The following is a 26,243-nucleotide window of genomic DNA, read 5'->3' as shown; positions in this document are numbered from 1 at the left end:
TTCAGGTGTCACATCAGGAAATGTCTTCACTCACATGTCTTGAAAAATAACCTCTCCCTTGCTTCTTGCCAGCTTCAAGATTGCCTCTTCACCTGATAGCTCTGCATTCTTACAATCACAGGTCTCAACCTGAGCACCAGACCAATCCTGTGTGCAATCTCTACCGCTGGTTCACATGTGAGCTCTCCTCAGAACACCTCCTTAAAAAAGTCTGTCATAAAGGCAGTGGGATCAGTCTTCTCAATATCACTTTTCGGTCCAAACACATATAGATTTAACTTTCTGCTGTGTTTTTCCATCCTCTTCATTTTGTCTGTAAAGCTCTTTGTTTTCCTTTATTAGATTTCCATTTGTAGCTTCAAGTGTAGCAACACGATAATCCATGCTGACCAGCCCTGCTCCAACTCCCCAAGCTTCCGACAACAGGAGTCGAGTTCTACCCTTAAAGCATCAAGCTGCACCTGAAGTCTGTCAAAAGCAGCCCCAGTCTCTTTCCTCATTATGGAGAGTATTAGAGCCGACAACTCAGAGTGGCTCACCAGCAAGGACTCGCTTTCCATGGCGCTCTCCTCCGTTGCTTGTCCTCTTTGTGTCTCTTCAACTTCCGATAGACTACAGTGCTGATTTAATAACTCTTCTTTGATTTTTTTTGGTGGCATTACATTCCCTTGTACTTTATTTTTCCAATGGTCTTTGACTGAAACATTGAATCATCAAATAGTAACCTGAATTTTCATTAAAGTTTGATGAGGGAGCTACACACTCTCAAACTTCACTTTCTACTTCTGCGCATGCTCAGTCTTCTCTGCTTTGCTCCTGCCTGTCTCAAAATTCCCAAAACGACACATTCAAAAGTCTTTTTAAAATGTGTGTCTGTCTAAATGTGTATGTGTGGGAGTGATGGACTGTATAAAAGAGAGACAGCTGTCTGTTCGGGACAGCATTAGGTGGATTTGGAAAAGCTGAGGTGACATTGACTCTTAATGCAGAGGAAAGTTCAGGGAGGTTTTAGGGTTGTGCAGAATCCATAGCTGAGCTAAAGTTTTACTTTCACAGATCCTCTTTTTCATCAGAGAGAAATTGAGAGGAAAAGACAAACAGACAGAGAGAGATGAAAAAACAGCTACTTGAAGCAATCATTGATCACTAGTCAAAGTCCTTGATTCTGTCTAATGAGGAGCTTGTTCCTTCTGGGAGGCAGAGTAATGAGAAAAACAACACTGCCTGCCACAGAGAAATTGAGCAAACAGCCAAATGAGATAAACCTTTTTATTACAAAAAAGCAGCTATGCCTTAGTAGACAGTAGACAACAGTCAATGTTCTTAGTAACATATATTGTTACATATATGGTAGCTGCTCAGTGCCCCGATATGACCCTCCTAGTGCATCAGGAAGAACTGCTCCACTTAAATTTTGTTGCTCCCATGTTATTGAATTAGTCTGCAATCAATTATGTAGAGGCAGGCCTGTCCTCAGCACTATTACTGTAAAACACGGGGATGGAGCCAAGGGGAGGGGAGGGGAGCAGCAGGTGAGGAGCAGAGAACGGAGCTAAAAGTCATTAAAGTGAGAGTGTATAGTTTCAATGCTCTAATCTCCAATGTGTCTGCTACATCTGCGCATCACCTGTGCCATAGTTCATGAATTATGTCCTGCTGTATCTTCTCTACTGCTCTCTCATCAGCCTTACTTGTCTCTTTCTCTGTTTGACTTTCTCTCTGCTTCGGGGGCTCAATGCCTAAAAAACTCTGAGGCAGCAGAATTGGCCGAGTTCTTTCAAAGCTTACTTCACAGGAAAACATCTAACCAAGCCAAAATGCTCCCAAACCACTTGCTGCAGGGGTCCCTGATCTCAGCACAGTGGTAGCACATCTGCCAAACATTCACTCATATTTGCACACACTCATAGTTATCTCTTCTTACTGTAAAGGCTTCTCTCTGTGTGTGCACTAAAGCCAGCTATTTCTCTCTCTTTGTCTCTATGTCTGTCCCTCCTTCTGTCTATCACACAGGAGCAGCTGAAGAGCCTCCAGAGTGGCCTCAAGCATGTTAATGATGGAGATTTCCAGCTGCAGAGGTGGGTTTACACACACAACACAAACACACACACACACACACACACACACAATAAACACACAACTCAAAGAGAGAATGAGCAGCCTGCTCTTGTGCCCTGCAGATGGGACCAAACCATCTCTGGCTAATTACTGATAACCCAGACTGACATTGGACTTGTAATGTAATGTGTGTTTGTGTATGTGTGTGTGTGTCCTCTGAATGTCCCCTACCCGCCCATCCCCTCCTCTCCTGGCTCAGTAATCATCTGACCATGGACCTAGACAACAACATCAATATCAACATGCCGCCCTTTGAGACCAAGGTGTTGATGTGAGTATATATTTAGTCTTTGGCTGAAAAAACGTGCGCTGTGGAGTTTAATTTTGATTAAATATATCCAATAAAACAGAAAATGGCCTGTCTCAATACATGTCGGTCTACATGTCTGAGTCAGCGGTTTCCAACCCGAGGTTTGAGACCCCTCCATGAGGTCACAAGAAAAAATCTGACTGGCATCTTGTGAAATACAGGATAGTTTTCTAAAACAATTCAAATGAGACATAGTACAGTTATAATGGAAATTACTCCTTGTTGGAAGTGTTCACAACTCATAGAAGTATGTAACTAAACACAAGGGTCTCAAGCCAAAACGTTTGGGAACTGCTGGTCCAGGTGGTAACACAGTATGAATAGGATGAGATTGGGATTAGATGGGAAGTTTAATCCATGCATTTTAAGACTGATTTCAAGAATATTCTGAATTTTAAAGAAAATCCATCTCCTGAACTGTCTGAATCTGAAGTCTTACCATTTTTTAGCTATTTACATATGCATCATATTTAAAAGTTTGAATGATCATCCTTGCCTGCGTTGACATGTTGTCTCTTCATCTGTTACATGTAGTATTCAGCGCGCCTGGCGTGACTTCCTCCATAGACAGGAAGCAGAGAAAAGAAGCCCCTCCCCGCCCTCCCTCTCCTCCTCTGACAAGATGAGCATGTCAATCAGCATGACGACTCTATCAGATGGCAGCACCCCAGTAAGTCATGCCTATCAGAAACATGTTCGGCGTGATAAATTCAGGGCACTGAGACAATGCTGACAGTGATTTCAGTGGTAGGGTTTGTGTGTCTTGATGGACACATGTTGGCTGCAGTGATTTTGCAGTTTTTGGGTGCTTAATGTGGAGAATATTGCACAATGCGTATGGTCTCATTCCTGTCCAGGAGGTGGGAGTATCTTTCACACTCACAGCCTCTTCTCTAGGAGCAGAGAGTAAATGTACAAGGATTTGGCCTGACAGCCACACACTCTCTCTCTCACACACAGAAACTGCGTGCATAAGAACACACTGAGAATAGAAATCAGTGAAACAGCCATTCCCATTCAGCACATCTTCCCTACATTTAACCAGACCACAGTAAATCCCCTGGATTTTCTCAACTGCGTCTGTTCTGGTCATTATAATTCTATACTGACGTCGTCTGCAGCCTTCAGGCTGAATAGCAAGTGTGTGTACACTTCTCCACTAATCTCTGAGCCTCAAGTCAACAGGCAGGTTAAATCTCAGAGACGGCTGGGAGAGTTCTGTATATGAGCAGACTTAGGTGGTACTTGTCCACTCGATCGCTACCGAGAAAAGCTTTTACACAGAAGAAGACTGTTTGATTTAGATTATTGTGGATAAAAGGGGGGTCAGATTGGTTTGTGCATAGAATTCGAAATAAACGTACGCTGTCTCACATGATGGTCAGTATTCAGACCAGGAAGGTTGTGGATGAAGTCATCAGTGCATCCTATAAGGTTATACACACACACACACATACACATACAGCACATGCACACACACACCTAGTAAACATGTGCTTGTGTTTGAGATCCATTGGGATGGCCAGGAAATGCTTAGCTCAGTGACTCAGACCTGCTGACAAGGGCAGATGATCATCACTGAGAGAAAGCGAGAGTGCGTTTGTGTTTGTGTGTGTGTGTGTGTGTGTGTGTGTGTGTGTGTGAGTGTGTATGTATACAATAAGACCCTAAGGTCAAGGGAGATAGAGGAGAGTGGTGGAGAGGAAAGGGAGATGAAAAACAGATGTTGGTTCACCGGTTGAAATGTGCTGATACTGTAGATTCTCCCTCCTCTGTGGGAAAGAGAGGCCCAGGTTCTCTCATATGATTTCATGGCTCTTTTTTTTTTCTTTTACCTGATTGATTACAACAGCCCATATAATATCTGTTCTGTTACCTTAACTCTGTCTTGCTTCACACACTTTATCTCTCTGTCACTTTTTTTCTCTTTATTTTATTGTCCTTTTTTTAAAAGTAATACTTTTGGTGGATGTGACAGCTCCGCCCTGTTTGAATTTCTAACTGTCTTATTTCTGTTGACCCAGCAATACATTCTCCACCCGCACCAGGGTCTATATATTCATGGGTGCATGCACACTCGCACATACACACAGAAGATGGAGTTATATATTCGTGAGACACAGTGATGTTGCAGCCATCTCTAAAGTGATTGAATTTGTAACCTTTGTGCCTATAGCATCAGTCTTTGACAAAACCTTGTTGCATGACATGCATGTGTGTGTGTGTGTGTGTGTGTTTGTGTGTGTGTGTGTGTGTGTGTGTGTGTGTGTGTGTGTGTGTGTGTGCGAGACCATGCTTGTGTATGCCAATCCAGATTTCTGTATGTTTCTTTTCAAAAGTAAGATATTTTGTCATCCTCATGTGATTTAAAGACAGATGAGTACAATGCTCTTAGCAGTGTGATATACAGTATTTGACATGCAACTCTTAATTGGGTAAATGATCTTTCACTCTGTAACGTAGCTCATGCATTACTATGGCAATACCGCGAAATAGAGTAACACTGGATATCTCTCTTTGTGATCGATCCCTCCATAGCAACACTGTAGAGGGAGGCAGAAATTATAGGTTTCATTAAAGAGGAACCTAACAAAACTCTTGCTTTTATGTCCATATATGAATCATCTGTCTAAATTTTATTGTTTCATAATACTGTACCACATCAACACATAGCCCCCCAACCACCTACATACACACACACACACACACACATACACACACAAGGGAGAGTGAGCACACACACACACACACACACATACACAGGCACATAGACATACAGACCACAACAGCTCCAATTTCAGACTGTCTAGATGATAGATGTCTTTTTATAACCAGACATCAATCAATACTGTTTGGGGACTGGCTGAATGTTTTTCTAGCAAGGTTGCCACTAAATTACTTGAGAAATGAGGACAAAAACACACATACAAACCAACAAAAGATCTTTATTTTTTAATTGTTAAAACTTTGTAGTGTTTTAATCCTGGTTTGTAGAATAAAGCGTAATTTCATGTCCTGCTTTTTAGCTTATTGGTGGCCTGTCTTTTTGGGAATGGGAGCTGTCCTTTACCTTGGTGCTGATCTATGATCCAGGATGTAGTAGCAGAGTTTAGACACTAGAGGGAGATGCCGTATCACAGTGGGAGTTTGCTCCTTCTGGGAAATGATTGGACCACAAACATGTTGACATTTTTTCAGAAAACAACCACCTTTAAGACTCAAAAGTAATATAACCAGAGTCAGAGTTACCTGCTGTGTCTATTTGAATATGTGGAAATACATATACAAGACATCAAAAAATTGTTTTTGCTTGTTTTTGGAGTTTTCTTCAAGCACATTTTCCCTTTAAGCTATTTGTATATTTTGGACTCAATAATAGTCAATAATGACAGTATACAGAATATGCATTTACGGTTACACTTTATTGTACAGGCTCTTTAATTTTATGCAAATTTCCTGGATATTTTTTGAGTAATTTGCAAGTATTTATCATTTAATCTTTAGGATATTTTACACAAAGGATGGTGCAATTTGGTACAAATGATAAGAAATGGAAAAAAGTGTTAAGTTAGTTTTAATTGGCTATTATATCTTTTGACACACAAAAATACACATTGAAAAGTATGTTTTTTCAGTTTGTTTAAAGAACTGTTAAGAAAATTTATTACGATTTTTTGGGTATTTACCAACAAAATCAACTTAACACTTTTCACTTTATTTTTCAAATTAATTTTCACCAAATTGTATCACCCTGTCTGTTAATGTCCTAAAAATAAATTGTTAAATACCTGCAATTTTGTCAGACGATCTCCAGGAGCCTGTAAAATAAAGTGTTACTGCATTTACAGAACATACTTGTGTTTTCCTGTGTATATGTACGCGCGTGTGTGTGTGTTGGCTGGTGAAGGGCACACAGGGATGGGTTAGTCCATCTGGCCTGCTAAGGTGCAGTGAGACTGGGCCGATCAGAGCAGCGCCGCCTTCCCCGTCTGCCAGCTGTCATGCTCTTCAGTCTCTACCCTCCCCATCAATGTTCTCTTAATGTTCTCCTCCTCCTCCTCCTCTTTTTCTCTCATGTCATAGTTTATTTTTACCTTTCACTTTCATATTTAATGTCTTCCTCTTTTCCTCTTCTCTTTCTCTCTGTTGCTCTCAGAGCCTCTCTCATTCTGGCTCTGTGTTTCAGTCTCTGTCTCTTTCTCACTCACTCACCCACCTACTGTTCACTTGGCATTATCAGGTCATGCAGCTGCAGCAACAGCCATGGAAGCCTGGCAGGAGAGATAAAGGAGTCTGGGCAAAGTTTTGGGAATTTTAGTGGAGGGACTGTACAGTATGTCTACTGTACTTTTTATATACAGTACAGGTACATGAAACAGTAGTTTTCTTTACAGAAGTAAGAGACATTCAGTCTTGTTTCACTACCTATTCTTGTCTAAAGGTTAGCTTCTGCATCTGCTTGAAGTTGTCCTGGAATAACCCACTGACTTTCTTTCTCGCTGACTCAAATTCATCATTACACAAAGCACTGGAACTTCAGCAGATTACTGAGCCAGCAGGTTGCACAGCCTGTTCTCTGTGTCAAAGCATTTAACCCCTCGTATTCATTTTCACCCATCTAATCCAATGCAGGGTGCAAATTGTTGCTCTGTCACTAAGCTCACATCATTTTAAGCCTCACAGTCTTTTCTATTCACTGCACAAGCCAACCTTTCAATACTGTAGATGGAAGAAAGTAGGAAAGGTCACGTATTGTATCACCCCAGGAAAATGGTTATTATGCGAAAGCCTCAGCATTGTTACTGTATGAATGACTCTCCCTCAGGCTCACTGTGTCCCTATTATGTTGTATTTACTGTACCTCCATCTCATAATGTACCATTCACTGATAGGTAGACAATGGCATCCCACCAATCTCACAGCACAGTTCTTTAATGCCACTTTCTGTTTGTCTATAGTCTTAATTTAATTTTGTTGATCCCTTTTCAAGACAAAATAATGATCTTTATTAAAACAATGTATCTGAAGCGCTGTCACAGCTGGCACAAAACAATTCTAATAGTCTTCAAGGCCAGTAAATCAGTAGCAGTGCACACACAGTATTGTTACAGCAATTTTAAATATGTATAGGTAATCAAATTACCACTTTGAGACATAACATGTATTATTAAAATGAATAAACACAGCAATAAGCAGACCTTTGAAGCTGCAGATAATGTGGCACACAAATTCTGTATAAACCCTCAGACGTATTTTCCCTAGACACAAAGACATACCTTGCAATATACATGTTATTCCAAGAACCACAAGATCATTCTTAATCATTACAATGTCAGCTATCAAGTCAGCAGTGTGTTGCATGCTGTCACCCTTCCAAGCATTTTCCCAATATCCATTCCCACCTCTGTTCCACTGTGGACCAGCACATTCCTGTGATGATTTATGGTAATTATGCAAATGCAACATAAGGCTTTGGAAATTAATGCTAACCCCCACCGGTCTCTTCGTCACTGGAGGATGGGTGTAACTGGAGCCAATGCTTTTACAATCCTGTTACTGTAATACCACGGACAATGTAAAAAGCCTAGGTCAGATTAAGGATTCCCTTGAATTAGTTTAGGTTTATTGAAGCCTCATGAATGCAGTTCACGTGTTTAATCATTTTTCTTCATTCATTAGCTCCAAATTGATTGAAGAGGCAAGCCTACGCATGGTTTTATACTCTTTCATATTCCTCAGCAGGGATGCTGGCTTTGTGTCTGTGGGCTGCAGATTTAATTGACATAATCCCTCCTGTCATAATCTCTCACCTAGATAAGATGTACTGTATGGTAGCTGTGCAGGTGTGGGTGTGCTGGGTCTCCAGCATGTCTGAGGTGGGCCGGGCAGAGTGACAGCCCTGGCAGGATGTGAGAAGACCGCTGTGACACACCAGCCAAGGTATTGATTGACAGAATCATTAGTGACCTCTCACCACTCCATCACCACCATATGTGGAGAGAGTCTGTCTCTAGATCTAGAGGCTACAGAATTTACATCCTCTTGTGATTGCAACCAATCAAACCAGTTTTTTGAAAAAAAAATTAATTTGCTAATGACCTTTTTATGCACTCAAGCTCTAGGCTTCTTTGTAAATGCTTCAACCACCCTGCAAACATGTGAAGGACATTGATATGACTCTTATAATTATGTATTAGGGAGGTGGAGCCTTCCATGCAATAAAGTCTGATGGGGGGCAGTGAGGTCTGACTCTCTACTAATCACCTGCCAGCGGCATGTCGAGTCGAACACGGGCCCTTTACACCTGGGACATGTCATGTCATACACTCTCTGAGGTGTGTAATACACATTATGTCCATGTGACATGCTGGACGTGATGTGTAGCATTTGATGGAGGGGGGTTGGTCTTAATTAGTCAAACCGTGAAGCATGAAACACCTAGAAAAGCCTGTTGAAACTAACGCTGCAACAGTTTAAACCTGTAGAAAGTATTATTTTTCATTGGAATTTGTACCATAAATATCTAGATATTTGTAGGAGAGTTGTATACAAATAACACCAGCTCCTGCGTATCTTCAGAGTGACGTCATGTTGCACTTGTATTATCTAGTAGAATCCACAGGGGGTCACTGTTCTGCTTTGCCAGGAGACACCGGCAAGCTAGCAGGGAGTATTCCAGGTCTAGTAAAACCTGGATCAAAATGGATCCATTCTCCTCTCTGGAGAATATTCCTCTCCTTCTTTATCTGACATCCATACAGAATGAATATGGATCTAAAAGCATGTTGTGTTCCAAATCGTCAGAACCACAGGGGCACTTAATGTTGTTGTGTAGAGGACTCTCTTAGTTAGCAAACACCCCCTTCTCTTTCTCTCTGATAATGCTAGTCAAGGGCCTCTTCTGCCGAAGATAATAACCAATTATCATCATATTTGTCATTAGGTGTGCTGCCTTTTTGTATTTCAGTGGCTTATTTAGCACCCTCTGTTTTTCTCTCTCCTTCTCTCTCACTGTGTCTCTCTCCTGTTTTGTCCTCTACCTCCTCTCCTTGAGTCTTTTAATTTCATGACACTTCAATTAAATATTAAAGTGTTTCAGGATTACGTCAGACTTGTGAACAAGCTGCTGGGTTTTTCCAGCCTGCTCTCTATATGTAAATTTCTTCCCATTTTTTTTTTAAATCTTTTGTACGGTTTCAGTTACAACTTGCTCTACTGGCATGGCACATAAATACATTTGTGTAGACAAAATATGCAGATCAGGAGATGGTAGATAAAGGCAATGATGATAATAATGAAATTTGCTAAATGTAATCAATGCTGCCTCAAGCCATTTTCAGGAACTGATGTATGTTACAACATATAATATGTCTCATACGTTGTGCTTTACAGCAATTTACAGCAAGTATATGTAAAAGAAATAATAACAATTAAAAAAGAACTGTAGATTATTGCTGTACATTATTTTTGTTAACAGCTGTTGGATTTCCACACATTCCCACTAACAATTTACTACAGTTGACCACAATGAAAAACACTAACTAAATGAAAGCAAACCTGGTAAAACAAATCAAAGTAATTCACCAAAGCAGCTAAATACAGACCACTGTTTCTATGCCTCTTTCTTCTGTTTGTTTCTTCGCATTTTCCAAGTATTTCGCTCTCTCTCTCGTCTTTTCTCTCATACCAAGAGTGCCATTCTCTCTTCTGGGATCCCACAACCACCATATTATCTCATTGATCTCTATTCACCCAGCAACAAGGCCATAATTGATCATTAATGTCTGATTGGGGACAGTGGTGATATGAAGAGCAGCAGATTGATACCATTAGGAATCATTTTAGCTCTGGAATCTATTGACTGGGGCTTTGCAGAGGTAATCAAGGACAGATTAGCCACATGCTGCAAAATGTCATACTTTATTCTGAAGACAGTCTCCATGCAAGATTTCTGAACTGTTAAGTGGCTAGTTCAGCTGATGGATACAAGACAGAATTTGCTGACGAGAGCTGATAGGCGTGAACATTAAGTCTCTCCACATTCAGGTGCTAAATTTAATATATGAAATTGAGGATATAAACTTTAATACTGCAATTGTGCTGTCATTTTAGCAACGTTGAAAAATCTCACCTGTGTAGAGATGAGGCTAAAAACTGCTTCTTGTTCCTGCGAAACAAGCTCTGTCGTCTTAGGTGGCAATGTCTTATTAATAGGGGGAATCATCAGTGCTCATGCTCTCAGACTCACACATAGGTACTCACACATGTACACACATACATGCACAAAGCACGGGAAGTAAAGTGGTAAGGGAAAGTATATCGCCATGTGAATTAGTATTTGACAGGTTTTTGCACATACTGTATACCTTAGAGCTGTGAGATGTGGGGGCGTGCATTTTCATGTATGTGTGTGTGTGTGTGTGTGTATGTATGTGTGACACTGGGTGTAAAGGAACAGCCTGTACCGGATTCCACTCCTCCATTATCAGCAGGATCATTATCCGCTCTCCACTCTGCCCTCACTGCCTCACTTCTACTGGGATTCAAGGTGGCATACCAAAATATCAACACATGCATCTCACTCGCATTTACCCAGAACGCTTATTATCCTGCACTCTTTTACATGTGAAAACCAAAAATAGTTCACCGCTGAGTGTGTATGTGCAGATATAGGTGCAAGATTCTATTTTTTTGTTACAACAGTTAAAAATGACAAAATCAGGTTAGTGTGTGCACGTGTGTCTCCACTCCTGACACTGGTGGTATGCAGGCCACAGTTGACACTTCCATCAGTGTGTATCAGTGTAGTGGAAGGGCATGAAGATGGAGAGATAGACATCTAAGACGAGATTAATGTTTCAACTCTGTTACCAGCGCAATACCACTCACCGTCTTCTTTCATGCACATGTATATCGCACTGTTGAGCATTATAGAATGCAGTTTATGTTGCACAGCAAGGTCATATATATGTCTTCATGAGGGGACACGTTTGTCTATATACAGGAAATGGAACATTAACCATGCCCTGGCAAGCTCTCTCACCATAATAATTGCTTTTAAAAGATCAGTGTACAGTAACCCAAATGATCTGGCGACTGCTCTCTACTTTTTCCTTTGTGAAGTATTTCTTTCTTCGACTGGTGTACTGCTCCATTTTTCCTGTTTCTTGTCAAAGAGACAGCCTCCTCACGCTCCATTTCTGTGATTCTGACTGTCTGGTCCAATTGTATTTCTGAAAAGTTTGCCATGTTGTTATTCAACTTGAACAATCCCACTGTTTATTCAGCCCTGCGAGATCCCACTAATAGTCACAGTGGCTGCTGAGGCGTGGAACGGTAGGTTACACTAAACCAACTCTGGAAATATAAAAGACGGCACGTGTTCTCAATGCTGACTGTTGTGTATGTGTCCGCATGTGTTTGAGTGTGTGTGTGTGCTTTCTCAGATGTGACCATCTAAGCTGTGATTTTTATTAAAATACTGAACATGCAGTCTGTTTGAGAGGGAGAGAGAGAGAAAGAAAGAGGGGAAGGGGTTTCTCGGTTTATTGGTTTGGCATTTAGAGACTGGAGAATTCCCGGGAAGAAGAAGGGAGGAAAATGTATTGAACAGAAGGGAGATAAAAAGAAAGGAGAAAGAGCCTATTCTCCTTCCCACTGAGTGTTCTGGCCTCCAGAGAGAAATAAACTGATTTGTGATTAATGAAAAGATGGAGGAGAGGCTTCCTCTCTTTCTCTCTTCCTCTCTCTGTCTCTCATTCTCTCTTTCTCCCCCCTTTCCCTTACCTACCTCTCTCACCCAGAAAATCCATCTTGGTAATGATGTCTGTGTGTGGAGAATGATTAGGGAGCAGATAAAGAGAGAAATCAGCCAATGAAAGGAACACAAAAACATTCTACAGTATTATCATCACACAACCACTCTGCGGGGGAATGGAGATAACGTTTTATCATGAAGTAAACACCTGACCTCTTGCAAAACGCAAAGTCATAACCTTCTCCCGCTTAACTTTCTCCCCAGTTTCACAACAAATAATCATTTTCATCAACAGTTTAGCAAAGTGGTAACAAATGAGTAAGCCGCACAGTGTGGCTGATGATGCAGAATAAGAGTGAGTATTATAGAGTTTTAAAGTAGACGCACAGATGGGGAGGGGAGGGAAATCCTGAGTTTAGCTCCTTCATGCCTCATTAGGCTGATATCAGTTGTGCTGTGCTTATCATCACCTCCACCACTTTCTCCCACCACACAGCACACATCCCTGCACCTACCGATATCGCAGGGCATCAATTTTGCCTCCTTATTCCGCCAGTGCAATACAGGGAGGACAGAGGGAGCAAGGAAGGTGCTTGTTTGTCTTTAAACTGCAGCATTATAAGATTATTGTAGGGTGGTGGAAAAGGAAGAGAAAAGCTGTAGTTGTAAGATGTGTAGATACAGAATAGGGGTGAGCAAAAGTATCATCATGACGAGAAGATCAGAAGCCACGGTGCAACCCTGCACCTGCCTGTCACAGGGGAGACTTCACAGCAGCCGCGGTACAACCAGTCATTCACACAACATTACGCAGGGGAAGCACGCACTTCTCAATGTGTCAAGAACGGGGACGGGAAAACGGAGGCGTAAAGGGAAATATGTTAATGAGGAAGAGAAACTGCATTTTTCCTGAAATGCAAGACAAGGTCTGATTTTATGTATAATATCATGGGGAGCTAAGGTGAAAGGAAATGCCGTGCAGGGGTGAGGCAGTGGAAGAAAGGTCACATGAGGGTAGATTTTGAAAAATGTAAACAGGGTCACTCAAGAATAAAGAATGGCAGGCCAAAGTTAGATAATATTGAGGTTTATCCATTAATTTTTTAGCCACCTACACTGCCGGTTATGGTTGCTAGGACAACTCCCTCACACCAGCTGCTCCTTTAGGGTCCCATTGTGCTTATGTCCTAACTAAGACTCTCTAGTTTTTCCCTGTATGCCCAAGGGTTTCCGCACAGTCAGTCATGCACAGAGTACCTCCTTGTCTTGAGCCCTCAGAAACCTCCTCACCAGATGCTCAAATCACCTCAGCTGGCTTTTCTCAGTGTGGAGGTGTAGCAACTCAGCATAAAACCCCATCTGATTTTGAAGCTCCTCACTCTATCACATTAAAAGTTGAATAGAGCAACTTTGTTTCTTCTTTTTTTTCTTTAAACCTGCAGTGCGGAACTTTTATATATAAATGAATGTCTGTTATATTCAAGCTCTTGCCAAACAAGTTCACACAATGCTGATTAAGCCTATCACCACCAGGTAAATCTCTCTTTATGTCACAGTATACCGGAGTTCTTAATCAGGTTTGACATTCGTGCACTGGCCAGATGAATGCATACTGCACATGCTCTATGGGCAGAGCATGCACACTAGAGACTTCCACCAGCCAAGCCAGCTAACTTCCAGTTAGCTCTCTGTTAACTCAAATGGGGATAAAATAATTTAATCATGCGGATCTTCTAGACTTTCCAAATGTTATCAGACCAAATAGATCAAATTCTGATAGAGAAAAGAGTCATTTTGCAGAAGATATGTGACGCTCAAAACAATTTATCCACCGTTTTTGCAGCGGCAACAGTGGCATTGGAGTAGGCTAGGGCGGAGCCTATGACGAAAGCATGTGCTGACAGTGTTTTTGTAATTACTCTCACTGCCAGAAGGGGGAGACAAAAGTCCTGCACTCCAGCTTTAAGTCACTACCCATACTGTAGTTCATGGATATGGAAGAAGGCACCAACAGGCATCAAACAAGCTTTCCTTTGTGATTGAGCTCCCTCTTCTCTACTACAGTCTGATATGTCTGCCCACATTACTGCATATCTAACCAGCAGTCACTCAGTTTCACCGTCGTTCCTACACCAGAATCCCTCCACTTGGGGCAGAAGCTATCTCCTCTCATATTTAGTCTACCTTCACATTAATATGATTGGGATGAGATAAACAAAGCATAAGAAATGCCTCTCATTATAATGCAATGTAATTCAGCAGTACCACAAACTACAGCACCCAAAATTACCATAAACGTGGATCAACACCTCTCTAAAACAGTTTCAGCAGCATCTCAACTTTATACTGTAACCTTCATGAATGATTGTATGAGACAGCATTACTTTTAGCTTGATGTACCCAATACACTGGCAACTTGGAGTAGAGTTTATGGGTTTTTTTCAGAATTGTGTCAACTATCTGCTTTTTTTAAGTTTATCAAGTATTCAGTTTGTGTTTGTTTGTGTATTCAGTAATATAGTACATGTGTCCTCAAACACAGACAACTGTTTACCCTCATTGTATACTGAATGACAGCAGTCGTACTTTCCCAGACTACAGTGTCTGAATATTCACATCAACTGTCTAGGAAACGATGCATGCAGGATTCATAGAGCAAACAGAGAATGCCTGACAGTTTTGATATGACAACACGTTTCCCCTTGCGTAGAGCACCACAGTCTCAAAATCATTCATTCACTGAGTTCACGAACTCTGAGAAAACTAGAAAGAGGGAGGGAGAAGAAAGCAATGCGGAAGAAATGCGATATGTGACTGAGAGAGAAGACAGAAAATGTGAAGGAAGAGAAGAAATCTTTCCAAGAACTCTATCATTCTTGTGCAACTCTTCAGTGGCTTCCCACTCCTGTGGGGAGAACAGAGGCTTTACTAAGAAGGGAGATCACATCACTATTCAGACGAAGGCATTTTCACTTCTTGGTAGTAAGTAGATCTCACTTGGGACTAGGAGAGGTAGAAAGTTTAGCAGGTAAGCAAGGAGAAGCTAATTATTTTAGAAACAAGGAAGTTTTCCAGTTCTAGTTGCTATGCTTTATTAATTATAGTTCTAGAAATGAATTTCCTGCTATAGGTTCCTTTCTGTCCTACATTTGTGTTATTAATTCATTGTCTCTTTCTCGGTGCACACCAGCTGTTTTGCTCCTCAATTTGGATGAATATTTCATTGGATGATTTCCATTCTCCAGTAGGCAGCTTTCTCCCTACCATAAAGGCTGGAATATGAAAATGACCTGAGTCTCTCTGGCATAGTAAATGTATTCAAATCACACAACATCAATCACAATATATATCTAATATACTTCTATACCACCATCCCTTATTTGCATATGTTTCAAAGTCTTTTACAAATTCAATATTGTGCTCTTACAAGCACCATTTTGAATGGAGGAACGCTCTCTGCATGCATAATGCAGCACAGAAATCCTCATTCAACACAGTTATGTTGGGTTTCCTGTACAAATTCATCTTTTTCAGTGAATGAAAGCAGGATAGCGGGCACAGCGACCATATTTCAGTCAACTGTCGTAATTAAATGACAAACGACTAGGCGGACACTAATTTGTTGAACAGGAGTTGATTTGATGTATTGCTGCAGTCAAGGACACAAGAAGAGTTCGGTGGTACAAACGAGCAGCATGAGTGTCTGCTGGGGGCCATAAATACTGAAATTTGATGAAGTCACATCATTGCGGATATGCTGTTCTAGTGCACTCAAATCAAGGTTAATTTATTTTAACTTTAGATTCAATAATGCTTATCTTTTCTTGTTTTATTCAATATAACTCTTTCAGAGTCAGCATTATTAGTATGACAAAAGGTGGAAGATTAATTACAACATACAATACAGTAGGTTTTTTTTGTATTGACACACACATTATAGATTTATTATGACAGTTAATCAGAGAAAAATAATTAAGAGACTGGAGAAAGAGAAAAAAAAACAGGCTGAGAGGGAGATTAAGGAAGTTTGACATGAAGCAAACTGTATTATTTGAGAGAAAGCAGACACATATTTCATCATGTAGAAACAGGGTTCTCCACGCATCTTCCAACAAAAAGCAGCTGAATCAGGTGCTTCTCAGTTTGAGGACAGCAGACTTCAGAAAACAGAGGAGACTGGAGCACACTGATTAATTTGCAGCCTTTAATTGTGCAAACAGACTAACATTTCGACACTACTGTGGGTGTGTCGGAACGTTAGTCTGTTTGCACAATTAAAGGCTGCAAATTAATCAGTATGCTCCAGTCTCTTCTGTTTTTTGACATATTTCATCTTATTTATCTGCGTAAGTGTTGTGTGTGTGCACAGACAGTAGGTTTTTGCTTGTGTGAAGGCTGGTGTGCCTGTATGTGCTGTTAAGTACAACTCACTGGACCACTGGACCGTGATTCCGTATGTCTGGCCTCAATGCAGCCATTGTCTTTGAGTTATGCACTAGGATTACCTAACTCACTTTTCAATAAGGCAGATTGCTTTGCTCAAAGCACACTTTGTTCCATACAGCACTCCATCTCTCACTCTGTAAAAATTAAAAGCCTGTCTTCAGCACTATGGTTCAGAATTTGGTGTGGACCACAGAAATGTGCATACAGACTGAGAGAAAGTGAAAACATGGCCAGTGTTATGCTGTTCAATGAGGAGTTTGTAATGCAAAATTGATCAATAATAATACATTAAAAATAGGATTTTTCATGCTTTGTCAAATATATTTAGTTGAGAATAATAAACCTACATACCTTGCATATGAAGAACTTCTATTATAATATTTTGTTTATTACATTAGGAAGGAACAACGCATGTTTTTTGTTTTACTGTTTGTTTTTTTGTAATAATAATCCCACGTTAACACAGAAAACCCAAACAGGTGTCCCTAACACTATGAAACTGTACCTGCGAGGGATTTTCCGTAAACAACTGTCATATCAATGTACCAGTGTTCATTTCTGCACAGCTAATTATCCTGTGGGAGAGAATGCATAGCATGCTGGTTTGGATCCATTTCAACGAGCATACCGCATGCTAAACCAGTCGCCGTGGGCAGTCGAAATCACCAAAGGACATAGAGAAATCTTTTTGCAACAGAAAGCATACAGTAGGATTAGTGGTAATGGGTTTACCTTGCTGTGAACAGACTTAGCACTTTTGTTTTTAAATTGTTTCTGCAGTTTCACAGCTTAGTCTGATCATCTCATTTTTGATGGTATGATGATAAAAAGCTGAGATCCCTTTGCGTGAAAGCAGTACATTTTAGCCGTCTGGAAAAATGTCATAGTGTACTATAGATCAGTTTGTCTGTGTGTGTGTGTGTGTGTGTGTGTGTGTGTGTGTGTGTGTGTGTGTGTGTGTGTATATACGTGTGATGATATCCTGATATCATTTTGTGCATCCCAGCCCTCTCATCCTTTGATCCAACCCTACCACATGTCCCTTTGATCAGGCCTGATGTTTAATTACACTAAACAAGATAAGACTGTGTCCTCCATCTGAACTGTTTCAGCTTTGTCTTCCACCCTGCTATCTATCTCTAATAGAAAACAGCTGGGCATATCATAGGGTGGAATAAAGTGTCTTATCCCAAAAGGCTAGCTATCATAGTTGTTTGCGCTCATCTTGTGCTCCTTTGTAGAGGCTGATGTACATCCAGTGCCTGGCAACAGTACTTATGGTTAAGTGCAGTCCATTATCTGAGACTTTGGATGCTTTATGAACACTGATGTTCACCTGACAAACAGACAGAGGGATAAGAAAGATAAACAGGACATAGACATAGAATCTGCTATAGATTCATATGCTATGAAATGTTAGACAGCCGTCTTAAGATTTATTGTATCAAATCTTGTTGTTGACAGAAGCCACAAAATACTCTGCATCCAACCCAAGACCCAACCCATTCTGCATAACAGCCACAGTAGAAGTGAGAATGGTGGGAAGAAAATGTGAGTTATGAAATCTGTAATGAATAGTCTCAATGACACCACTAGCTGCCAGATTGCATAGTTTAGCTCAATCCATCACTAAAGTAACATTTTCAACTCTTCCCCCGCAGCTGAAATATGAAAATCACAGCTACTACTGTCTGTTTTTAATACTGAAGCCATCAATTCACTGGCTCCTATTTCACCACAGCCTTAATTACATGGTATCTCATGTGCTATCTGCCCCCCATCCAAGGCTGGTCATCATTCAGTATGAGATGAGAGAGAAGAGCCCAGTCTAATTAAATAAGAGAGAGAGAGAGAGAGAGAGAGAGAGAGAGAGAGAGAGAGAGAGAGAGAGAGAGAGAGAGAGAGAGAGAGAGAGAGAGAGAGAGAGAGAGAGAGAGAGAGAGAGAGAGAGAGAGAGAGAGAGAGAGAGAGAGAGAGAGAGAGAGAGAGAGAGAGAGAGATTACAATACCAATGTGTGCAATATGAGGTGGGTAGAATAATGTCTACATTTGGCTGTCACAGAGTTTGTGAACTTGGTGCTTAGATGTGGAGGCACACCGTTATGTAAGATGACTGGCGTAAGATATGAAACCTACCAAAACAGAGACATCTGCACCAAACAAGTGTTAAAATAACTGAAATATTGCAATATTCCATGCTTCAAAACTTCTTCTTGAGAGAAATTACTCATCTTTCACCTCACTGAGTATACAATTATGCACAATTGCACATGCATAAACAAAGCTAAGGCTTTTTGTGTTAGAAATTAGATTTTTAGTGGAAGAGAATTTTCTGCATATTTTGGCCTTACCTCGCTGTTCTGTAAGACTTCTGCACAGTCATATTGAGAGAAAGAGTAATTCTGTTTGCTTTACTATCAACCTTACAAGGTGACTCATAACTGGTTGAACTGTGCTGATCAGATGAGTTTCAGACTAACAATGTCTGAAACTGAATAAAATGTACTAGATCACCTGTAGAGATATGAAATAGCTTTTTTGTGTGTGAGAGCATGAGCACAGCTCCACATTCCTGAGAACAGCTCACTCATGGCCCTGAAACAGTAAACATCTATAATTCCTGGCATGCTCCAGAACCCCTGTCCAGCTCTCGATACCCTGAACCAATCAGTTTTCCTCCATTCCGCGCTCGTGTGAGTGTGTATGTGCATGTGTAGGTGGCCCCTGCCGGAAACTATGGAAGGTCCCAATCCTTGCAAGTGTTATCTCTTAAACAGAGCATGGAACGTCCTGTAGAGCTGACCAGCTGGGCGGCCATCTCTCTCACAGTGGGACACACACACACCAGTCAGAAATCCTCATTGCTTTGCTTTTTCTCCCAAAGCAAATTGAAGAACTGCAGGTATCCTTTAGGGGAAAACAGTTGGAAAGGGGGGATTTTGGTGAAGAAATGTGCTAAAAGAAAGAAGGAAGAAAGTGGAAAATGCAGTTTTGTTGAATACAAAGACATGTTTTCTTCTTGTCTAATTAATATCACTGATGCACATTCTTCCTTCAGTATTTTATCCCCCCAACCAAGGTCAGAATAGAGGTCCCAATAAAAGCTAGTGTGATTAAATCTGACCTGCAGTTTGTCCGCAGTTCATACAACACATCACATGACTTAGGCATCACATGACCGCCCAGGGTGAGGTCAAGAGTCAAACTACTGAGTCCTTGACCTCAGATCACCTCCCAATAAGCCTTCATTGATTTAACAGAGCCCTCTGTGGATGACCTTGGGGGGAATAACAGAGAAGATTTATGAGTTTTTCTTCCTTCCAGGTAATATGGTTTTAGTGCAGTGCGATACACAGAGGTAATCCCCTTAGGAATGCAGTACAGTATCATTCCAGGTCGAATCTTTAAATTTCAGGGTGCTTTAGTTTCCTTTTTATTTGAACTCACAGTACATCACGTCATGTCCTCCTCTATCTACCCTATTGCCTCTGCCCTGCTCTTTCTGGCTTTGTTCCCTGAGCCAAAGACACAGACAGTCGTCACGACAGACAGTTTCACAGCAAACAGTGGATTGTGACTTCACGGTGCTGAAATCAACTCGGATAAGAGGATTATGGGACTGAGGACGACTGAACAGGACGTTTAGTGTCGGTGCCCAGAAACAGCCCGATCAGCAGCTAGGGGTTATTAGGCAGTTCCCAGACTTAAAGACTGGCTCTGTCTCTCATTTACTGTCCTCAGCTTCTGCCATCCTCTTCTTTTGCCTCTATCTCTTTTTTCACTCCGTCGCCTGTTTCCCAGTGTTGCATGACTGTCTGGTTGATTTTATTTCCTTGCTTTGTCTCACATTTGTTTACTCTTTTTATTATTTTGAATTATTATGTTAATAATTTTGTTATGTCCTTAGATATTACTTTTTAACATCTTTTGCACTGTTAGGAGAGCTTGAAACTCAAGCATTTCATTGCCACTAATGCCTGCCATGCCTGTTAATTCTTGTGCATTTGACAAATAAAGGCCTTGAACCGTGAACGTATTATTATGTCTGTAATTTTGCACTTTTTGTGTTCAATTCAGTTTTATCTTACTCCTCTCTCATTCTGCTTCTTCCCTCTTTTCTTCCCATTGTTTTCAGTGACTCATCAATGTAATATCCCAGCTTGCATTCATTATAAACTTGTCTAAAGTGTGTGTGTGCGTGCGTACGTGCATGTGTGTGTGTTTAGGGGGTTATTTCCCCTTCTCTTTTTAGTTCAGTCAATTTAAGGCCAAGAAAATATATGTTCAGCTCTCCTGCCTTAATGTGTGTGTAATGGCCATAAACCATAATTGCACCACATCTGAAAGGAGAAGGCAAAGTGACGATCCCCCAACTACCCCCCCCATACAAAAGAAGATAATTACTCATAGAAAGACAGAGAGACACAGTCGCCATCTCGTTCTCCATTGGGTGTATCAGTCATACAGCCTGGATGTAGCCATGGATTATCTTGTAAAACCGTGAAATCCAAAGAAAGAGTTTGTGCCTGTTAAAACCTTTGCTTCAGGTTGGTCTGTGTTTGCCATATGAGGTGTAATGTCTGATAATCCACAGTTAACTTCATGGTCCTGCTCTCTATTCTCAGTAATAGAATGACTTTTACCACCAGTTGTTCTTTATGTCACAGACAAACTCACATGAATGTTTTGCCTTCAGGGAGCTTCTTCTTGTTTCGTCTTTTTCTTTGTTTAAGCATTTTAAAATGATCACTGCAGAGCAAGAAATTTTAATGCTATCATTTGTTTTACCCACTAGAAATATTGGATTACAGATTTACTTAAATGTCCTTTTGCTTATTGAGAGAAGATTGAGCATGGAAGCTGTGTCAGCAATGCCCTGCTTCAGATACACACAGTTATATACCTACATTCTCAAGGAACAATAAGACGAAAAGCTTGTAGTCAGAGGTATAAAAACTAAATTACTTTTTGACTGAAGTGTGTAGCGTCAACTGTCTAAAACTATTACATATGAATAGCAAGCTTTCGATGCTTTGTAAGGTCTTGATAAGATATTTCCCAATTGAAGTCATCACTTTGCCAAATGTATATCATTTTATTTCAGCAAAGTTCTTGAGTGGCTGTTTATGTTAAAGGAATAGTTTGACTTTTTGTGAAATACACTTATCCGCTTGCTTGCTGAGAGTTAGGTGAGAGGATCGATACCACTCTCATATGTGTCTTCTTTAAATATGGCAGTAGCTGGTTAGCTTAGCTTAACATAAAGACTGGAAAGCAAAGATAACAAAATCTGCCCACCAGCACATCTAAAGCTAACTAATTAACATGTTATTATATAAAATATAATAATGTTATATAAACTGAAGTGTAAAAATGACACGTTGTGGTGATGGGTGACTGATTTTGTTACTTTTGGACAGAGCCATGCAGGCCCCCCTTTTTCCAGTCTTTGTGCTAAGCTAATCTAACAGGTTGTTGGCAGTAGCTTCATATTTGAACTATTGCTTTAAGAAGCTTTCTAAATGAACAAAAAAACCTGCTTGTGTCCTGCTTGTGTTTTAGTTACAAACTGCCTCTGTTTGCCATGGATGTTGGATAACTACCACATCAGATATCGCCTTGTTTAAGGGTGCATGTATAGTAGTTGCACAGTGAGAGCTTTTTACCATTTATTTTCCCTGCCCTGCTTTTTCCAAATGGTTTGAGATTTATAACGTGTTTCAACAGCCTTTTACTAAATTGACAGTCGATGTGATGAGGTGTTACAGACATGATGCAGAGGTTTCAGGGTTTTTATATCAGCGAATCAGTGTTGTTTCGTTGAGGGACTCCGGAAATCACAACTCTGTCAATTTGCCAAGCCTGGGACCTCCACTCCTCTATAGAGCTAGGAAATGAATCAGACAGCAAATGGAATGAGTTTGTTTGTTTGTTAAGAAGAAAGAGAGAGAGATGGATGAGGTACAGCCAATTATGGCTGACTGTATGTACAGAAGAGAGAAGAAATGGAGTCAAGTTGATCGATTGATAAGAGAATATCTAGTCCAGTCTTTCATGTTAAATGTTAACCATGAAGACCAATATTCTATTTCACAGATAAACTGTTTTATTTTGCACACACACACACACACACAATTATACATCTTTCAGTAAGCATTTTGAAATCAAAGCCTTAATCTCTCGCCTGTGATGTTTGTTCAGTGATGTACTGTATTGCCTTGTACATGTGTACAAGCGCACACACACCCATACACAATGCATCTTTAAGCAAAGCTTTCAAAATCAAAACCTTGTGCTGTCGTTTCTGTGATGTTCTTTGCATATACAAAAGCTCCACTCATTTCTAAGCTCTAGTACACACTCAGTCAGACCGCCACAAGCCATTTACTCGCTCAGCAGGGGAGCGAAAGTGTTCATTCCCTATTCCAGTGGCATTTGTAACTCCAATCATCTTTTACTTGTATGTTTTTTGTGTAATTCAGGCAGGAAATAAGGAATTTAGAGGAGGTCTGTTAAAGTGCAACAAACAGTAAAACTACCACTGTCACCTCTGGCCCTCAGCCCTGTGGGGTTCTGTCCTTGTGTTGCACCCTGACAGCTGCCATGTTAAGTGCAATGATGTGGACTGTGCTGTTGAAATTACGACACAGCCTTCACTGAGCTTTACTGTGAGTGCCTCATTATTTACCAGCCTTGTTGTAGGGTCTTCTGCCCCGAATATGTTGACAATCATATAGGCGCAGCCTTCCTTTAATCTCCTGGCCTGTTATGTGAAGTGATATTCCCTGGAAAATGAAAACTAAAAAGCTTTTCTAAACCGAAAAATGTCATCGAGGGGCGGAAAATTATTTTTAGATTTTTCTATCTCCTCAGCCAAAGAAAACCAATTTCGTTTTTATTGTCATATTTCCAGCAAATGAATTGAGGATTTTTTTTTTCTGTAGCGGTGAAAAGTTCTAATCCTTCTTGCTATAGGCAGAAAAATAATTGAGTCAAGGAGAGGTCAACACACTCTCACACACACACACACACACACACACACACACTAGCTCTGTGACACATGTACATACACAGATAGACATAATGTACATGCATACATGTGCAGCACATGATCATGTCCACAGACATGCTCTCAAACACATAAATACACACATACTCATGTTCACATTTCTATATACATACACGCATACAAATATTCCTTAATATATTAGGGCTGTAACTAATGATTATTTTTACTAACAATTCATCAGTCGATAATTTTCTTTGATTAATTGTTTAGTCTCTAAGATTTCATTTTAATTGAATTGCAAGGTTACATCTTCATATTGCATGTTTTGTCTGATCAACAGTCCAAAAGCCAAAGATACTCAATATAAAGCAGAGACATTGAGTTAATCCTTGTATTTTAGAAACTGGAAGCAGCAACAGTTAAATTAAATGATTAGCCATTAAATAATTAATCAATCATAAAAATTGCTGTTGATTAATTTTCTCTTGATCAACTAATTGTCACAGCACTATTATAGCGCTATATATGTAAACTAAAGATTAAAATACTATCAATGACGCATTGTCGTATACATTTACATGTTGGTGTATCTTATGAAAACAGAGAGTACCAGGGCACCAGCATGCTCTCTAGAGCAGACGTAACCACTGCTGTGTTCTTACTAAATAATATGTGTGTACAGACTTGAATAATCATGCAGTGGCAGCCCCCGGCAGACTGTGGTGCCGAGGGAAATCAAGCTGAACAGCACCCAGCAGGGACCCTTCCATTCCATTAGCTAAAGTACAGGTGGATCAGCCCATCCTGCCTGCATGACTCCCACCGTCACCTCTGCAGAGGCAAATATGTGTTTGTCCATGTTTGTACATGTGTGTGTAGGTGTGTGTGTGTGTGTGTTTGTGTATGTGTGTGCGCACTTGTTTGATGCCTGCGTGTGTGAATACTGGGACAGCTATGGTCACGCTATGTTGCTCGTATACACCTACCCGATATGCAGCCATTAATCATTGAGCAGACCCTATGAATATATCCTAAAGGGATTTCTCCTGTGTGAGAGTGCGTGGCTGTAATCAAGCAAAAGAAGTAGCCCTTTGCTCTTTTCTCTGTGTCTCTTCTTGTTCCTTTCTGTTCCTATGTTGTAGAGGAGAAATGAAGGTTGTTATTGAAGCTTTCACCTATACCTATCCTTGCCTCTCTGATGAAAACTCCCTCAGACCTGAAGAAAAATACCTTGATTGAAGGTGACAGCTGCCAATAGTCATGGATTTTCCTCCTTTGCTCGTAAGCGTGTGTGTGTCTGTATATGAGCGTGTGTGTGTGTGCATTTTTACATGGCTGTGTGTGTGTGTGTCCGCTTGTGCTCTTCCATATGGTTGAACGTGGTTGGTCCGTCTGCCAGCCAGGTTTCAGTCATTAGGATTGTATCCAAGTCACACCAAGCTAAACCTCTCATCTCTCATTTAGCCTGATAGACACCCACTCGGGGAACCACAGAGGGGAGACACGTCCCTTTCTCTCTGTCCTTCTCACTCTGTCTGTTTGTTTGAGCATGCATGACTATACGTGCCTGTCCCTGAACAGCTGAAGGGCACTGAGTGTAGATTGCTACTTTCTTTCCATTAAAATGAATAAAATATTTCAATATCTGCTCACAGATATCAAAATTGCAAAGATAACTCATTCCAGCTGAACCTGATTGGTACCATCCAGACTCATTACTGCCTGGTTTGCCTATACCGCTCAGCTCATGTTCCATGACTGTATGGCACAATATTTAACGAGCTGTGGGCGTAATTACACAAAGATGATTAGAGACTGAATAGGTCAGCTGTACATCTTCTAGAATGGCAACAGTAATAAAGCAGGCACCTACCAGCATTGAAGTGCATTGAAAATGAACCCAGTTTTAAGCCTGACATATCACCACTGTAACAGTATAATAGAAAGGGGTCATTTTAATTTGCAGCCTAAAGTTAGTTTTTAAAATTGAGTAAAAATCTATTTTTCATATTCTGTCTCCATCCCGTAGGTTGAAGTGAAGTGTCCCCTCATCCAAAGTTTCTGCATGCATAAAAGTTCAGCTTTAAGGGAATAATTCAACTTTTTGGGAAACACATGTGTTCGCTGAGTTAGCATGTATGAGAAGACTGATACCACTCTCATGCCTGTCCATTTCATATGAAGCTACAGCCAGGAGACGATTAGCTTAGCTTAGCATTAAGATTGGAAACCTCTGTAAAAATTAGCCTAGCACATAAGGTCCCATAAAACCACAACTTGTCATTTTTACACTTCAGTTTTTGCTCGGATTAAGCAAACAATTTATAATGTGTTAATTATTGAGCTTTAGAGTTGCTGGTAGGCAGACTTTTTTTTAACAGTGGACAGAGCAAGGTTAGCTGTTTCCTTCTTTTGTGCTAAGATAAGTTAAAAGCCTGATGGATACATCTTTGTATTGAGAGTTCAGACATGAGAGTGGTGTAAAAGGGTGATCCTCCACATTTGCCTTCTCTCTGTGAACCAATAGGAAAACAAATTGTATCCTTTACCAGACAGTGTAATGAATGTTTAACAAATAACATACATCAGGATTGAATTTCGAG

General features: G+C 40.5%; 1 protein-coding gene across 1 annotated transcript in view; it reads left to right on the top strand.

Moving 5' to 3' along the window:
• LOC121898962 overlaps window positions 1-26,243 on the top strand; it is a 124,278-nt gene that overhangs the window by 64,796 nt on the left and 33,239 nt on the right. Inside the window, exons 6-8 of the mRNA XM_042414505.1 lie at window positions 2,014-2,078; window positions 2,318-2,389; window positions 2,963-3,098. Coding sequence (XP_042270439.1) covers window positions 2,014-2,078; window positions 2,318-2,389; window positions 2,963-3,098 — 273 coding nt within the window. The remainder of the gene's footprint in view (window positions 1-2,013; window positions 2,079-2,317; window positions 2,390-2,962; window positions 3,099-26,243) is intronic.

This window comes from Thunnus maccoyii, chromosome 6 (genome assembly GCF_910596095.1).
Source record: "Thunnus maccoyii chromosome 6, fThuMac1.1, whole genome shotgun sequence".
In the NCBI taxonomy this organism is placed as follows: Eukaryota; Metazoa; Chordata; class Actinopteri; order Scombriformes; family Scombridae; genus Thunnus; species Thunnus maccoyii.
The sequence above is the reverse complement of the archived record's forward strand: the minus strand, read 5'-3'. Positions and strand labels throughout refer to the sequence as shown.